The 19,382-nt window shown below is 41.0% G+C and overlaps 2 protein-coding genes across 5 annotated transcripts in view; both read left to right on the forward strand.

The window, feature by feature from the left end:
- LOC137416663 (uncharacterized) overlaps positions 1-19,382 on the forward strand; it is a 209,070-nt gene that overhangs the window by 141,207 nt on the left and 48,481 nt on the right. For 2 of the 4 annotated variants that reach the window (XM_078770322.1, XM_068102302.2), the window contains exon 2: positions 11,625-11,877. In XM_078770322.1, the coding sequence (XP_078626448.1) occupies positions 11,625-11,877 (253 nt within the window). Of the gene's footprint in view, positions 1-7,749; positions 7,827-11,624; positions 11,878-13,330; positions 13,516-19,382 lie in introns of those variants that run through there. The other 2 variants (XM_078770321.1, XM_068102306.2) reach the window with 2 other exon arrangements.
- Positions 951-2,161, forward strand: LOC144889855 (uncharacterized). Its single transcript, XM_078771061.1, has 2 exons — positions 951-1,035; positions 1,174-2,161. The coding sequence occupies exons 1-2, from the start codon at positions 979-981 to the stop codon at positions 2,020-2,022; spliced, it is 906 nt and encodes a 301-aa protein (XP_078627187.1). The 5' UTR covers positions 951-978; the 3' UTR covers positions 2,023-2,161.

Here is a 19,382-nt window from a genome sequence, read left to right on the forward strand (position 1 = left end):
TCCGTCATGTTTTAAAGCTTTCCGCACAGCATTCTACAACTATGAGCGTGCGATTCACAGAGCCGAAGCACCAAAGGAGCAGGCTTGCATGTCAGCCGCCCATGAAAAGGCATTCAACTCAGTACTGGAACACATTCAAACCCAGGTCATCCAGCAGAATAAAGTTCTACAGCTTTCTTCCTTGCGCTTGCTCTATGTCGAGGAACTGAAACTGAATGGATATGAGAACTCAAATTATCGGTCAGAGAAACTACTGAAACGCCTACAGAATGACCCAATCAAGGAGCATATCCACTTCACGAAGGTTGATCATGACAAATGTGATGTCATTTCTTTCTGGCTTGTGCACAGCTCAAACATAACAGTTTCCAATGCTCTCGCACGAGCATTCACACTCGGAAGCACAAACAAGAACCAAAATGTTGCCCTCCAACTTCGCCAGGGTATTCTACAGGCTTTCAGAGAGTGTAAAGACCAACCATGGCCACCAACAGCTGAAGACATGGAGCTCAATCCTGAAGACATCCTACCTCCAGACCTTGTCCGCTTTCTCAGCGTGCTAATGACTGGCAAGGAGGGCATCGAGACAGAAAAGGTGAAGCGTCTGGTCTTCTCCATTGGACAAGATCTGTGCCGTGCAGTGTCAGATGGAAAATGGAAGTTACCAAAGCACATTCTCCTCTGTGTGACTGTAAGGCACCTGTTCCGAAGCAAACAGCTCACCACAATACTACACAGGCTTGGACACCCTAACTACTATCAAGAACTTCACCAATCCGTTCACCATCATTGATAAGGACAAACTCTACTGCCTGGCCTCTGGTGCTCCCGTCCCCATGGATGTTGAGATGGATGTGTTACAAGCAGAAGCTGTGGGGAAAGCTGCGAAAGCTGACTTCATCAGGCGCCTGGAAAGCGGAGTGGACAAGAGTCTTGTGGAGTGGACAAGAGGCAGCTACCAGGCTGGAGAGAACAGAGATGGCTGTGCTGATCGTGGAGGGGAAGGCCCACCAACTTGCCTCAACGAATGGCAAGGTAAAATTGAAAGCCCTTCGTGAATGGCGATTCAATTTGTAATTTTTCCTGAAAAAAAGGTGATTACCTGTGATGTTTGTCTAGATCTGAAACTGGCAGTGACTGGTGATTGAAATGCGGTGCCTTTTTGTGTTTCAGGTCGAGGTACGTGAACTCCCCACGATCTACAGCAACCAGGAAGAGACTGATACCAGGGTGGTTCTGTACCTCCATCATGCTGCTACCATCGGATACAAGAACGCTGTAGTCAGAACACCGGACACAGACATCCTCCTGATCCTGCTCCACCATGCCCACAACATCAAGCTGACGGTGTACCTGGATACAGGGTCAGGGAAGCATCGCCAACTTGTCAACGTCTCTGAGCTGGCAGAATCCCTGGGAGAGGACTACTGTGCCACTCTCCTGGGGTACTATGTGTTCAGCGGAGAAGACTGCACCAGTGCCTTCAAAGGGAAGGGAAAAGTCGGGCCCTTGAAAAAGCTGGAGAAGAATCCCAGGTTTCACAGGGCATTCGGTGAACTGGGTGACAACTGGGATGCCAACCCTGAGGTGGAGAGGCAGTTAGAAAAATTCACCTGTGTGATGTACGGCCAGAGTCGCGAGTCATCAGTGGACATTGTCCGTGCCAAGCTGCTACGAAAAATGGTGGGAGAGGACAAGACCCTCACATCCAAGTCCAAGGTTGATCTGGCTCGCCTTCCTCCATGCCAGTCTGCCCTGAAGCCGCACATCCAGCGTGTGAACCACCGCGTAGCATTGTACAAAAGAGCCGATCAACCTATCATCGAAAAGCCAAAACCTTATGAGGAGCAAGGATGGATAAGGACTGATGAAGGACTGTTGAAACCAATGTGGTCCAGTGGTCCCATCCTACCAACCTCACTGGTGGATCTTCTGAACACAGGAGAGCACGAAGAGGAGGAGGAAGAGGAAGGAGAAGAAGAGTTTGACTCTGACGATTTCGATGAAAATGATGATGACTGACTCAGTGTAGAATCACTAATGCTAATGATGTTTATCTAAAACAAGCAAGAGAAGAGTGGTCACATTGAGTGCTAGGACTATTTTGACAGTTGTAATATTTAGAAAAATAAAACTTTGTGTTAACGTCTGTGTAGACGGACCTTAATATGAGTCTATTATTTCGTAAAACTGTGATTATTTTGTAAATAAAGCACTAATTAGCATACTAGTATACCATAGACACATGTAATCATGTTATGAATAGTTCTATCATGATCTATGCCCTTCAAAACATGGGTCTAGACACCTTCATTTTTCAATTATCTGCAATATTGGCTGAGATATGTCAAAAATCGTTTTTTTGATAATGGCAGCAGTAATTTGCATAAAAATGGTATGTGGGACATTTTTTCAGCTTGGGGCCATAGCTAGTCATTTTCTACACACTTTTTCCAATCTAGAAACACTGATTAGAAGTATATCTCCGGGGGGTGCAGGGGGACCTAGTCTTCCTACTAGACTAGAAGTAGGGGACGGGGACGACCGAGAAAGACTTGGCTAAATGTGGTGGTAGAAGAAATGCGGGCAAGGTTAACAAGGGGAGATTTAGAAAATAGGGTAAAATGGAGAAGATTGTCATGGGGCCTGCAACGCCAACCCTCACTCAAGCAGGGAAAATGGCCTTAAAATGCCTGTTGTTGCTTGTTGTATTATAACATGTTAGATCGGGTCATTGAAACGATCAGTCCATGCATGCCATAATAACATGTCAGATCAGATATAATTGAAAGGATCAGATTATGCATGACAGTATAACATGTTAGATCAGGTCATTGAAAGGATCAGATCATGCATGACAATTCAACATGTTAGATCGGTTCATTGAAAGGATCAGATTATGCATGACGTTATGACACGTTGGATCAGGTCATTGAAAGGATCAGTCCATGTCTGACATCATAACATGTCAGCTCAGGTCATTGAAAGGATCAGATTATGCATGACAGTACAACATGTCAGATCGGTTCATTGAAAGGATCATATTATGCATGACAATATAACATGTTAGATCAGGTCATTGAAAGGATCAGACCATGCATGACAATATAACATGTTAGATCAGTTCATTGAAAGGATGAGATTGTGCATGGCAATATAACATGTCAGATCGGGTCATTGAAAGGATTAGACTATGCATGATATTCTAACATGTTAGATCAGGTCATTGAACATATGAGATTATGCATGACAATATGACATGTTAGATCAGGTCATGGAGATGATCAGATTACGCATGCCATGATAACATGTTAGATCAGGTCATTGAAACGATCAGACCGTGGATGCCATTGCGACATGTTAGATCAGGTAATTTAAAGGAATAACATGTTACATCAGTTCATTTAAAGGATAAGAGTATGAATTCCATGAAAACATGTGAGATCAGGTCATTGAAAGGATCCGATTATGCATGACAATATAACATGTTAGATCGGTTCATTGAAAGGATCGGATTATGCATGACAATATAACATGTTAGATCAGGTCATTGAAAGGATCAGATTATGCATGACATTATAACATGTTAGATCAGGTCATTGAAAGGATCACACCATGCATGACATAATAACATGTTAGATTAGGTTATTGAAAGGATCAGATGATGCATGACAATATAACATGTTAGATCATGTCATTGAAAGGAATAACATGGAACATCAGGTCATTTAAATGATAAGATTATGCATGCCATTATAACATGTTAGATTGGGTCATTGAAAGGAGCAGATTATGCATGACAATAAAACATGTTAGATGGGTTCATTGAAAAGATCAGATTATGCATGACAATATAACATGTTAGATCAGTTCATTGAAAGGATCAGATTATGCATGACATTATGACATATTAGAACTGGTCATTGAAAGGATCAGACCATGCATGGCATTATGACATGTTAGATTAGGTCATTGAAAGGATCAGATTATGCATGACAATATAACATGTAAGATCAGGTGATTGAAGGGATCAGATTATGCATGGCATTATAACATGTTAGATCAAGTCATTAAAAGGATCACATTATGCATGACAATATAACATGTTCGATCAGGTCATTGAAAGGATCAAATTATGCATGACAATTCAACATTTTAGATCAGTTCATTGTAAGGATCGAGTTATGCATGACAACATAACATATTAGATCAGGTCATTGAAAGGATCAGATTATGCATGATAAATATAACAAGCTAGGTCAGTTAATTGAAAGGATCGGATTATGCATGACAATATAACATGTTAGATTAGGTCATTGAAAGGTCATTGATCTTTGCATTGCAAAGGTCAGACCATGCATTGCATTATGCCATGTTAGATAAGGTCATTGAAAGGATCCGATTAAGCATGACATAGCATGTTGGATAAAGTCATTGAAAGGATCAGAGCATGCATGACAATTCAACATGTTAGATCGGTTCATTGAAAAGATCAGATTATGCATGACATTATGACACGTTGGATCAGGTCATTGAAAGGATCAGATTATGCATGACATTATAACATGTTAGATCAAGTCATTGAAAGGATCAGGTTATGCATGACAATATAAGTTATAACAAGTTAGATCAGGTCATTGAAACGATCAGATTATGCATGATAATAATAACATTAACAAGTTTGATCAGTTGATTGAAAGGATCGGATTATGCATGACAATTCATCCTGTTAGATCAGTTCATTGAAAGGATCAGATTATGCATGACATTATAACATGTTAGATCAGGTCATTGAAAGGATCAGATTATGCATGGCATTATAACATGTTAGATCAGATAATTGAAAGGATCAGATTACGCATGACAGTACAACATGTTAGATCAGGTCATTGAAAGGATCAGAGCATGCATGACAATATAACATGTTAGATCAGGTCATTGAAAGGATCAGATTATGCATGACAATTCAACATGTTAGATCAGGTCATTGAAAGGATCGAATTATGCATGACAATATAACATGTTAGATCCGGTCTTTGAAAGGATGAGATTATGCATGACAATTCAACATGTCAGATCAGGTCATTGAAAGGATGAGATCAGGATCAGACCACGCATGACAATATAACATGTTAGATCAGGTCATTGAAAGGATCAGACCATGCATGGCATTATAACATGTTAGATTATGTCATTGAAAGGATGAGATTATGCATCACAATATGACGTATTAGATCAGGTCATTAATAGGATCAGATTATGCATGGCATTATAACATGTTAGATCGTCATTGAAAGGATCACATTATGCATGACAACATAACATATTAGATCAGGTCTTTGAAAGGATGAGGTCATGCATGACAATATAACATATTAGATCACGTCATTGAAAGGATCAGATTATGAATGACAATTCAACATGTTACAACAGTTCATTGAGAGGATCGAATTATGCATGACAACATAACATATTAGATCAGGTCATTGAAAAGACCACATTATGCATGACAATATAACATGTTTGATCGGGTCATTGAAAGGATCAGATTATGCATGGCATTATAACATGTTAGATCAGGTCATTGAAAGGATCAGATTATGCATGACAACATAACATATTAGATCAGGTCTTTGAAAGGATGAGGTCATGCTTGACAATATAACATATTAGATCAGGTCATTGAAAGGATCAGATTATGCATGACATTATAACATGTTAGATCATGTCATTGAAAGGATCAGATTATGCATGGCATTATAACATGTTAGATCAGGTCATTGAAAGGATCAGATTATGCATGATATTATAACATGTTAGATCAGGTCATTGAAAGGATCAGATTATGTATGGCATGATAACATGTTCAATCAAGTCATTGAAAGGATCACATTATGCATGACAATATAACATGTTTGTTCAAGTCATTGAAAGGATCAGATTATGCATGACAATATAACATGTTAGATCAGGTCATTGAAAGGATCAGATTATGCATGGCATTATAACATGTTAGATCAGATAATTGAAAGGATCAGATTACGCATGACAGTACAACATGTTAGATCAGGTCATTGAAAGGATCAGAGCATGCATGACAATATAACATGTTAGATCAGGTCATTGAAAGGATCAGACCATGCATGGCATTATAACATGTTTGATTATGTCATTGAAAGGATGAGATTATGCATGACAATATGACATATTAGATCAGGTCATTGAAAGGATCAGATTATGCATGACAATATAACATGTTAGATCAGGTCATTGAAAGGATCAGACCATGCATGACAATTCAACATGTCAGATAAGTTCATTGAATGGATCAGATTCTACATTACATTATGACATGTTAGATCAGGTCATTGAAAGGATCAGACCATGCATGACAATTCAACATGTCAGATCAGTTCATTGAAAGGATCAGATTATGCATGACAATTCAACATGTTAGATCAGGTCATTGAAAGGATCGAATTATGCATGACAATATAACATGTTAGATCCGGTCATTGAAAGGATGAGATTATGCATGACAATTCAACATGTCAGATCAGGTCATTGAAAGGATGAGATCAGGATCAGACCACGCATGACAATATAACATGTTAGATCAGGTCATTGAAAGGATCAGACCATGCATGGCATTATAACATGTTAGATTATGTCATTGAAAGGATGAGATTATGCATCACAATATGACATATTAGATCAGGTCATTAATAGGATCAGATTATGCATGGCATTATAACATGTTAGATCGTCATTGAAAGGATCACATTATGCATGACAACATAACATATTAGATCAGGTCTTTGAAAGGATGAGGTCATGCATGACAATATAACATATTAGATCACATCATTGAAAGGATCAGATTATGCATGACAATTCAACATGTTACAACAGTTCATTGAGAGGATCGAATTATGCATGACAACATAACATATTAGATTAGGTCATTGAAAAGATCACATTATGCATGACAATATAACGTGTTTTATCGGGTCATTGAAAGGATCAGATTATGCATGGCATTATAACATGTTAGATCAAGTCATTGAAAGGATCACATTATGCATGACAACATAACATATTAGATCAGGTCTTTGAAAGGATGAGGTCATGCTTGACAATATAACATATTAGATCAGGTCATTGAAAGGATCAGATTATGCATGACATTATAACATGTTAGATCATGTCATTGAAAGGATCAGATTATGCATGACATTATAACATGTTAGATCAGGTCATTGAAAGAATCAGATTATGCATGATAATAATAACAAGTTTGATCAGTTGATTGAAAGGATCGGATTATGCATGACATTATAACATGTTAGATCAGGTCATTGAAAGGATCCGATTAAGCATTACAAAACATGTTATATCAGGTCATTCAAAGGATAAGATTATGCGTGACAATATAACATGTTCAATCAGGTCATTTAAAGGAATAACATGTTACATCAGGTCATTGAAATAATCAGATTATGCATGACAATATAACATGTTAGATCAGGTCATTGAAACGATCAGAATTTGCATGACATTATAACAAGTAATGCTCTTGGAATGTTCATACAAAGGGGCGTCCTAATCTGGCAAATAATATATATTTACTTCTTCATGCAGCTGTGTGAATGAAATTGGCATTTTTCCCAAGAATGTCCCTTCTTTTCTGTAGTTTGCCACATGGCACATACCTGTCATATAAAGCGGCCTTTTCTCTTCCCCTGGCAGTTTCCCAAGAATTAATGCAAGCAGACCAGACAGCCAGCTAAACGTGCATCCGTGGGCCCACACTAGACAGCTTAAAGGCGAGTGGGTATACCTGTCGACAATCCTACAAGCCCTTACCACATCGGACTAAATAAATGAATAAAACTTCTCTGTTTCTTGAAATACATGGTTTTGTCGGAACAAAAGGGTGACTTTTCATTAAAAAGGAGAGTGTGTGTGTGTGTGTGTGTGTGTGTGTGTGTGTGTGTGTGTGTGTGTGTGTACGTGTATATATGTGTATATGTATGTGTATGTGTATGTGTGCATGTATGTATTGTGTGTATGTGTATGTATCTAAATGTGTATGTGTCTGTGTGTTTGTATGTTTGTGTGTGTATGTGCATTTGTTTGTGTGTGTGCATGTGTGTGTTAAAATTGGTGTGTCATTTATTTATCATGGCAAAAGATACATATTGCATTTATCACTCATTTTGGGGACTCAAATGGTTTGTGTCACGTTCAAATTTGATGTGACGTCGATAAGATCTGGTGATGTCATGGCTGACACATTTTTGCAGGGCTCCAGTACCTCAAAATTTGGCACTACCCCACTGTGTACAATACTCATATTGATGCTGAAAATCAGGTTTAAGAATTAATACGTTTTAAATACGAACAAATTGCATTTTGCTCATCGTACAAGACTCTATTCATGACGATATAAAAGATTTGAAAAAGAAAGAAGAAAAAAATATTCAACCCGGATGGGATTCAACCCCCACAATCCCCAGCTTCGCAGTCTGATGCCTTATCCATTAGACCAATAAAGGGGTGCCAATTTGATTCATACAGCTGCATGAAGAACTAAATGTATTTCGTTTGCCAGATGTAGGGTGCCCCTTTATATGAACTATCCTTGAGCATTACTTGGTTCCTCCTCAGAACACAAGGGTAGTCCAGCATGCACACAATTTTTTTTGAATGTCCCTTCTTTTCTATTGTTTGGCATTTTCTACAAGCTATGGAATGTCCTTTTTTTCTATACTTTGCCACATGGCACATACCATATAGAGGGGCCATTTCTATGTCCCTGGTATTTTCCCCAAGAATGTCCCTTCTTGTAACATGTTAGAATGATAAGGTGGTGCAATAGCCACTGGATAAAATGGTGGTAAAACCTGGAATATTTTTTATTTTGCACCTTTTATACTTTCATTGAAATTGAATTATGTACTTGAACATTGAAAACACAAATCGCCTTCATAACACTTCAAGGAACCATGATATATATCAATATTTAGCATGAGAGGGCCTGGCATGTAGGACGGACAGGATTCGGGTGAAGAAGACTGTGCTGATATAGCTATGCAGTACGAGGCCGATTGACACTGTGTTCTATGTTGATCAATAAAACGTCCATCTTCTAAACCGCGACTCAATGTTGGCTTGTTGCAGTGTACAAGGCCATATTGGTGATGGATGAGATTTTTAAAAACGATCTTTAATATTGTTACGGAACCCAACGTCGGCCTCTGTTCCCCTTATCGAGGGGGGATTAATCCCCTCGTCTATGACTGACCGACGTTGTCCCTGACGCTGCACAGCCCCCTCCGGAAAGGCGGGTGCGCAACCCCGTTCGCCTCCCCGGACAGATGGTAATTGCTGAGCGGTTTAGCAACCGCGGCACGAACTATTAACAAGGACTGACCTGATCCTTACCGTTGGCCAAATCATGCCACAGGTATTCAATTTGGAAACCTCTAAAACGACCGAACGAGCATGAAGAAGAAGAAGGAGAAGAAGTAGGGAATAACAGGCTTTATTATTAATTATATACAAATCGTAAAAAGAACCAAGGAGGAGGAAGGATAAGAAAATAACTGGACAGAAAGAAGCAAGGAGACACAGCGCAAATATTAACTTAACTATACAAGCTTACTTAATAAACCCCAAGACGACATGAAAGACGGACAAACGGGCTGACTCACACGATGGATGAAAGCAGGAACGAATGGCAGGAGGTGGATGGCTGGACGGATGAGGTGGGATCTCCGGGCGGGAAGGATGCAGGTCCGGTCGGTGTGTGCTTGACGTGAGCAGCCGCCGTTAAAGCTCAATGCTGCGGCATTCAAGCTGCTGTGCTCCAAGCTCCGATCATTCAAGCTGCTGTGCTCCAAGCTCCGATCGTTCAAGCTGCTGTGCTCCAAGCTCCGATCGTTCCAGCTGTTGTATCCGACGCATCCCTCTCACCACCTCCCTCTGGGGCGTTGTGGGACGGGTTATATAGGCCACACCCTCGAGCCTACGCGAACGTTCTCTCCACGCCCTCTCAAAGCCAAACCCCTCGTTCTTGGTTGGTCGGCAAGGGCTGGCTCACTCTTCCCTGCTATGACGAGGTGGAGACACGCCTTTCTTCTCCGAGATTACCTCATGGCCAATGGAGGCAAGTGCAGCAAACCCGGCAAACCTGCCGCTTTGAAGATGCCATGGGGACGTTGGAGGGACCTATCTTATTTAATTGACGCAACGCAATGAATTAGTGGACCACAGAGCCTTATACTGACATTTACTAAGGACATAACTAATGAGGGAAACTTTATGATTTGCTACGTGTGTGCGATGGCCTAACTACGGACGACCTTTGATCCTTATACTACAGAGGGTGATATTTACAACAAGTTTTACATCAAATTACACGCACAATTCCCAAATCCCCAACAATATCATTATTTTATTAAAATTGAAGTATGTACTTGAACACTTAGTGAGGCCTTATCTAGAATATTAACACTTAGTGAGGCCTTATCTAGAATATTGTTTGCAGTTTTGGTCACCACAAGCCTGGAAAGACATAGCTACTATAGGGAGGGTTCAGCACAGGCCTACTCGATTGATTCCGGGCCTCCATAGACTCAACTATGAGGAGCGCCTGAAGGAGACGGCTTTATACATTAGAAAGGAGGCGGTTATGATGGGATATAATAGATGTTTAAGATAATGAAGAGTATGACAAAATAAGTGCAGAATAATTCTTCAGCAGAGACTGTGACAGGGCCAGGGGCTGTAGCCAAGTAAAGAAAAGAGGAGTTAATGCGGTAGTAAGGTAAGGGTCTTTCACTCAGAGAGTAGATAATGCATGGTATGGTCTCCGAGAAAGGCAGTGCCAACAGAACCAATAGATAAGTTTAAATTGGGGTTAGATTTGTACCTGGAAGCATTAGAGATATAAGAGTATCAGGATATTGGCAAGACATTTGTGACTTTAGTATGGATTGGGAGATTGTGTGCATCTGAGTGAAGTGGAGTGTCGTGTCGTGTCTGTGGGGGTTCTCGTCAAAGGGTGGTGTGTTGTTGATGTTGTTGTGTGTTTGTCATCCAAGAACCGCCATCACCCAAATCCCCCCCCACCCCCCTTACCCACCTCTGGAAAAATAACACAAAATATTGCTTCTTTTCACCTTTTTATTTAAATAATTAAAATATATGTATTTTCGCCATTTGTATTTGACGCGCTTGGGATATCCCTTGTCGTGCCACATCATCTCATCTACATTCCTCCCATCATTCCCCAAATGAAATTTCATCGTGTTGGCGGATAAAATTTGTCTGGTGTTGATGTGGCGCAGCATAATGGGCCGAATGGTCTCCTTTTGTTTACTCTGGGTTTATTTTTGTCTCTGTATATAAAAACTCACATTTATAAGATGCTGATTGAAAAGAAAACTTTCAAAATGGGGCACAGTGGGTGAACAAACTGGATGCAAAAGCCCGCATTTATTGGTTAATATAATTGATTGGATTGTCAATGGAAATAACTCACAAAAATTTCAAATAGAGTAAGGAAAATAACATGTATAGCCTTTCCTTTCTTAACACAGGCATTGTATCCCTGTCAGGTCATCGGTGAAATGGAGAGCTTCTTGGAATGGATCAAGTCCCAAGGCCTGAGAGCAGAAACAGCCCAAGCTGTGATCGATAAGCTTGGAATTGAGAATCAAAAGGTTATTCGAGCTTGTACTGAGTCAGATTCATTGCGGACTGAGCTCCACCAAAATGTACAGCTGGACAATGTTCCTGGTTTCTCTGGAATTGGGTTCAGTCATGTCTGCAGCCTCTGCTCTCAGAATGAGGGATTTAGACCCACGTCTGGTATGTAACATTTTTAATACGACAAAGAATGAAATGAATGAATGATCGTTTTAAGGCCATTTTAAGGCCATTTAATACGACAAAGCATGTCAACAAATATCTTTATCTTCTACCAGTTTTTTTTGTATTATTTTAACTTGTATAATATCTTTTGGTGCAGTTTTGTATTGTCTAATGTGAATGGATTTTTGATGTGGGTACAAGGTGAATTTTAGCTCACCTGTAACATATATCCGGGGAGCTTATGAGATGGCGCTTCGTCAGTCCATCCATAGACACTTGCAACTTCTTCTCCGAAACTGCTGATGTGATTGTGACCAAACTTGGCTCAGATTATATTTTGTGTGTTGGAACTCAAATTTATTCACTGCATTAAAAAAAAAAATCGAAGTCTCAGGGGTCTACCAGGGTAAAAGTGGGTCCAGATTTGACCCACCCCAGCTCCCCAAAATAGAACTACACAAACGACTTTGATGAAACTTGACTACAACCTTCATCACCCGTGATGTACCAAAGTTTGTTCACCGCATTAAAAAATCGAGTTCGAATGAGGTCTACAGTTGGGGTGGGGCCGTTTGAGCATATATCCGGGGTCAGTGGTCATTGAAGTCAGTTGTCAACACAATCGATGAGTCGATACCCTTTGAAGTTGAGACTGACGCATCTGAGTTTTCTATTGCCGCAAAGCTTAACCAGGCAGGTCGTCCAGTAGCCTTCCTCTCCCGCACACTCCAAGGAACCGAAAAACGTCATGCATCGGTCAAAAAGGAAGCTAAGGCTATCATCGAAACCGTCCGCCACTGGAGACACTACCTGATGGGAAGGCACTTTACACTGAAGACTGACCAATGCTCTGTCAGCTACCTGTTTGATAGAGGACAGAAAGGCAAGTGTTACGGATTCGTCACTTCCATTGTTGTGGTTTTCATCCACTGTAAACATTTTTGATTCCATGTACTATTATTGTTGTCGTAAGGGAAATAGAGATTACTATTTTCAAAAGGTAAAAAAGTTATTGTTTTAAATGAAACCGGAACCGGACGACGACGAAGATGAAGAGAAGGCGGAGCGAGTGAGTCGGACAAGAAGCCGAGCTGTTTCGAGGTTTGGAGTGAATGATTGGTGAACGAGGGTCACGAGTGAACTTTGGGATTCCCGGGAAAGGGATTCCTGCGACAGAGTTGTCATAGCTGTGACAGATAAACCTGTGTGACAGGTTTTGCAGTTGATTCCGGAGAGAATCATCAGAGTGCCGTTACGCCACGAGAACGGGCCGTTGGCCATTTTTACCTCGCGCAGGATTTGCGCATCGCTCAAGGTTTTTCACTTCGCTTCAACCATTTTCACCACATTCAGACGTTAATCTGGTGTGCGTGCGTGTGTTACATGGCTTTTGAGTGGGAAATCTGTTGTTCGCTGATTTGGAGCTGTGAAACGTCCATACCCGAGGGTGTGATTTCCCAGTCGCCTTGAGGGCACCTTTGCGCAGCTTTGGCAGCGGGACTGTGACTGTCATCCAAATGGGATTCTGGTCTCGATTGGACATCGTTCTGACGGTCACTGGAGCAGATCGACTTTGGCTTGATGCCGGAATAGAGACATTGGGGAATGTTCTTCTTTTCGCTCACTTGGAGCACAGTGAGTTATATTGTACGAACCTGATGGTACCATCATAGGAAAAATATATTGGTTATACAATTGATTACTATTGTTGTTGTACTGTTATTCTTGTGTGATCTTAATACAATACTTGTTTGTTGGTAACAATTGGTGTGGTTTCACCATTGATCTTTGACATACAGAATAACACATCTTTCTGCCGTGACTCCTCTCGGGGCTCGGAGGTACACCATGACCGGGGTTTGGGTAGGAGCACGTAACACAAGATAAAGAATGACAATATCATTCCGTTGCTCTTCCCATTACTCTTCTGTACGTCTTCTTCTTCCTCTTTACATTCGGTCGCTTTAGAGGTTTCCAAATTGAATATCTGTGGCGCGATCCGGCCAACGTTCGGGAATCGGGTTTAGTCGGGGAAAACTGTTCGGCCGCGGTGCCTCCGCTCGGCAAACAACATCCTTATCCGCGGGCCGTAACAATTGGAGTTATCTTGCTTCGATTTTGAGATTATCTAAGGTCCGGGGAAAGAAAACATACCTCCTGACGCATTCTCAAGGTCATACTGCTCATCTACATGCCTAGACCATCGTTCACGACCAATATTATACAAGGGGGCGACATTCTTCTTGTAATTGTATTTATCTCGGTCAATCATACTTTCAACTCCCTCATCGCTCAGTAAGAAACGATGCTAATACTTTTATTTTATTCAAGCTAAATTCAATAGATATAAATAATTTTTGGAGAGATAATTGTTCTACATTATGTAGTAAAAAGGAATTTGAGGGGTATATGAAACATACTGCTGGAAAATATAAATATATTGTTGTTAAAGAAGATGAGATACTAAACGATATATTTTAAAATTTTATAAATAAATGAATGCCGAAGAAAGAGCAAGAAAGTTGAAGGAACATCAACAATTAGTTTCAAAAGTTGTTAAGCAACTGGAAGAAATAAAGAAGAAGTGCAGACAAAAACTAACTGGTGAAGAAACCTTTGAAAGAAAACATGAGAAATTTTTTAAACTGCTTTTAAAACTGAACAAAAAATGATTTCATCTACAGTTCCTGCGGTGGAATATACTCCAAAAAAACTTCAAATGTTACATGATTTTAGTCAAGTGACAGAGTAAAAACTTGGAGAATTTGAACATAATGATAAAGGATTATTTCAACCATTAGAAAAGATAAATCAGCCTCCTGATTACATTGTAAAGGCCATTTCAAACAACGAAACAAAACAACGAATAATTTTGATGTACCATTGAACACAGAAAATGAGGATACCACCGTTTAGAGGCCATTTTTCCCCACAAAGTGGGGGTTGGCCTTTTTTGGGGACCGTGGTTGTTGTTGTTTTTTGGTCCCTCTTTTTTTGAAGCAATGTTTTACGGCCGGATGCCCTTCCTGCCGCCAACCCTGTTTGTCGCCTTTTTACGACACACAGGGAATTACCAGTGAACTGGTACTCAATTAGCCGACGTCGGAAGGATGACAGGCTGAGTCAACCCCCCTGGCGTTAATTCAGCAATCGACCGGGATTCGAACCCAGGATCCTTGGATCCTAAGCTGGCACCCTAGCCGCTAGCAAATATTGATGACAAAGCAAATATTGATTTAGAAGACTCACTTGATTGTAGAGTTTCTGTTGCTGGTAAAAGTAAGAAAAATGAGGAGAAACATGTTATTGATGCTTTAATTAAGCTTGGTTCAGGTGTTAGGTGTTAGGTGTTTCTTCGAAATGACCCATCACAATTAGTTAATAGGCTATTATTGCGGTTCGGTAGAAAGAATGCTGGAAACAACAATTGTTTTAATGAAGCCTCAGCCATTTTAGATCAGTTTATGAATAAGAAAATGTTAATAAATGTCAATACAAAGATATTTTATCACATATATAAAATGAGAAACACAGTCCGAAGTTTTAATTTCACAACGAGTGATTACACGGCTTCATTCCCATACCCACTACAACCTGACCCCACAAAAGAATATGAAGCATCTTTATTAACGCACAGGTTGTAAACCTGGTGCGTTATAGCGTTTGCCTGGGAATTTCGGGCGCTCAAAAGTGAAGCTAGTTTCTGTCACCCATTTCTGTCGCTCATTTCTGTCGCTCATTTCTGTCGCTCAGATGTGTAAACATGACGTCATCAAATCTATATTTATAGGATAGGTTATAGGAGATATATATGTTATAGGATAGGAATATAGGACCCAAATGACCCAGAGGACCCAAATGACCCAGAGGACCCAAATGACCCAGAGGACCCAAATGACCCAGAGGACCCAAATGACCCAGAGGACCCAAATGACCCAAATGACCCAGAGGACCCAAATGACCCAGAGGACCCAAATGACCCAGAGGACCCAAATGACCCAGAGGACCCAAATGACCCAGAGGACCCAAATGACCCAAATGACCCAGAGGACCCAAATGACCCAGAGGACCCAAATGACCCAGAGGACCCAAATGACCCAAATGACCCAGAGGACCCAAATGACCCAGAGGACCCAAATGACCCAAATGACCCAGAGGACCCAAATGACCCAGAGGACCCAAATGACCCAGAGGACCCAAATGACCCAGAGGACCCAAATGACCCAGAGGACCCAAATGACCCAGAGGACCCAAATGACCCAGAGGACCCAAATGACCCAGAGGACCCAAATGACCCAGAGGACCCAAATGACCCAGAGGACCCAAATGACCCAGAGGACCCAAATGACCCAGAGGACCCAAATGACCCAAATGACCCAGAGGACCCAAATGACCCAGAGGACCCAGAGGACCCAGAGGACCCAAATGACCCAGAGGACCCAGAGGACCCAAAGGACCCAAATGACCCAGAGGACCCAAATGACCCAGAGGACCCAAATGACCCAGAGGACCCAAATGACCCAGAGGACCCAAATGACCCAGAGGACCCAAATGACCCAGAGGACCCAAATGACCCAGAGGACCCAAATGACCCAGAGGACCCAAATGACCCAGAGGACCCAAATGACCCAGAGGACCCAAATGACCCAGAGGACCCAAATGACCCAGAGGACCCAAATGACCCAGAGGACCCAAATGACCCAGAGGACCCAAATGACCCAGAGGACCCAAATGACCCAGAGGACCCAAATGACCCAGAGGACCCAAATGACCCAGAGGACCCAAATGACCCAGAGGACCCAAATGACCCAGAGGACCCAAATGACCCAGAGGACCCAAATGACCCAGAGGACCCAAATGACCCAGAGGACCCAAATGACCCAGAGGACCCAAATGACCCAGAGGACCCAAATGACCCAGAGGACCCAAATGACCCAGAGGACCCAAATGACCCAGAGGACCCAAATGACCCAGAGGACCCAAATGACCCAGAGGACCCAAATGACCCAGAGGACCCAAATGACCCAGAGGACCCAAATGACCCAGAGGACCCAAATGACCCAGAGGACCCAAATGACCCAGAGGACCCAAATGACCCAGAGGACCCAGAGGACCCAAATGACCCAGAGGACCCAAATGACCCAGAGGACCCAAATGACCCAGAGGACCCAAATGACCCAGAGGACCCAAATGACCCAGAGGACCCAAATGACCCAGAGGACCCAAATGACCCAGAGGACCCAAATGACCCAGAGGACCCAAATGACCCAGAGGACCCAAATGACCCAGAGGACCCAAATGACCCAGAGGACCCAAATGACCCAGAGGACCCAAATGACCCAAATGACCCAGAGGACCCAAATGACCCAGAGGACCCAAATGACCCAGAGGACCCAAATGACCCAGAGGACCCAAATGACCCAGAGGACCCAAATGACCCAGAGGACCCAAATGACCCAGAGGACCCAAATGACCCAAATGACCCAGAGGACCCAAATGACCCAAATGACCCAGAGGACCCAAATGACCCAGAGGACCCAAATGACCCAGAGGACCCAAATGACCCAGAGGACCCAAATGACCCAAATGACCCAGAGGACCCAAATGACCCAGAGGACCCAGAGGACCCAAATGACCCAGAGGACCCAAATGACCCAGAGGACCCAAATGACCCAGAGGACCCAAATGACCCAGAGGACCCAAATGACCCAGAGGACCCAAATTCTATGTATGTTTCTATGATGATGTATGTTTTGGTGAAAGTACATAATGTGAATACTAGTAGCAATTTTACAAAAACCATGGCATAATTTCAAATCTTGACCCGAGATGATAATTATGCTACATCATAATTTCCATGTGCCAACCTGGGCGGAATCCAAGTGGATTCACTTGTTGTCTATGGAAACTAATAATACCTTGTTTAATGTCACAGAGAAAAAGGACAAGTTTAGTTATAATCCCGGAAGTGGATATAAACCTCCAACGGTTTCACCCGGAGCTTACAAGATCTCTCAAATATCTTCTGAAATTTCTCGCCTTATGAAAGAACAAGGTGATGAACCAAAAAATATTGAAATAGATATTCAAAAACATACTTCGAAATCAACTAATAGACTCAAAAATAATTATAAAGTTGATTTCACAATTGATAATTCATTCAGAGAGCTGTTGGGTTTCTCTTCAAACAAGATTGAGAATAACGGGACGTTTTACAGTGACAATTTTATTCAAATATCCTCCGGTATAAATTCGGTATTAATTTATTGTGATTTGATTTATGGCGCTTATAACGATGGAATAAGCACAAATACAATATTTTCATTCAGCACTTACTCAACCCCGATTGGTTATAAATTCAATATGGAACCCAAAAAATCTCGTCTATTTACTTGTGTCAGGAAAAAACATTTATAGAGTAAATTTTGGGATAGCCGATCGAGAAAATCGGATGATTTCTTTCAATGATGAGATTATATCCATCAGAATTCACCTACGTGAAGTTTTTCAATGAATAAATAACGGTTAATTTTATTTTTTTCGAATCAATAAACAATGGTTATTGTGAGAAAACACGAGTTGAGAAAATATAAAATAATTACAGGGGATGGGAATGGGAATGGGGAAGGCATGTACCTTTCACCATACTAAAAGCGGGAAGGTATGTTTCTTGGTAGAGGATACTATTAATTTTTCTTTCTAAGATACTTTCTAATACTTTCTAAGAGACAACGGGGGTGTAGGACATCAATTTAGAAATAAAGGAGATGGGATAATTGATACTCTAATGGGTATTGGTTCAACTATTCTTAAACATAAAGACCAAATTGGTTCAACCGCTTCTGTCGTGGAAATGTAGCAGGTGCTGTAAAGAGTATAAAAGACGCTCAAAAGGAGTCTCATAAATTACAAACAATCAAAGAAATTAAGAAAGATAGAACTCAACTATCTCCACAAGAACGAGATTTTTTAAATAAAATACTGGGGTCGGGGTTTCAAAAGTTTTAAATATTTATGTTGCTGAAAAAAAAAGTATGGAAGCAATTGATATTATCTATGATTTGGATGATACGTTTATCATTTCAAACTCTACTAAAAAGGAAGATTATTATAAGGTAAATGCTGTAACAGGAACAGACTGGAATTCAAACAGAACAAAAAGTTTTGAAATAAATAATCAACAAACTTACTTGAATCCAGCTGATAGTTTCTTGTTGTGTAAATTTAAATTCACGAAGGCTGCAAATAATACTAATGCTACACTCATAAATGATTTCTTCTGGAAAATGTTTGATAGTGTCCATTTGTATATTGGAACACAAGAGGTTGAAGCGGTTGATTATGTCTCTGTTACATCTGAAATGATGAAATGTACACTATATTCATGTAGTGATCGAATGGGTATGGAATCTCTTGAAGGTTTTATATCTGATGTCAATGTATACAAACACAGACCCTGGTTATGGTCAAAGAAAGGAAATGTACAACGATGATACAAAAGC

The sequence above is a fragment of the Myxine glutinosa genome, chromosome 1 (genome assembly GCF_964187855.1).
Source record: "Myxine glutinosa chromosome 1, kmMyxGlut1.1, whole genome shotgun sequence".
In the NCBI taxonomy this organism is placed as follows: Eukaryota; Metazoa; Chordata; class Myxini; order Myxiniformes; family Myxinidae; genus Myxine; species Myxine glutinosa.

Bases quoted from the DNA above. Each gene is read 5' to 3' on its own strand.
- LOC144889855 (XM_078771061.1), top strand. From the start codon at position 979: ATGGCTGTGCTGATCGTGGAGGGGAAGGCCCACCAACTTGCCTCAACG. The intron at 1,036-1,173 runs GTAAAATTGAAA...TTTGTGTTTCAG, and splicing joins TTGCCTCAACGAATGGCAAG to GTCGAGGTACGTGAACTCCC.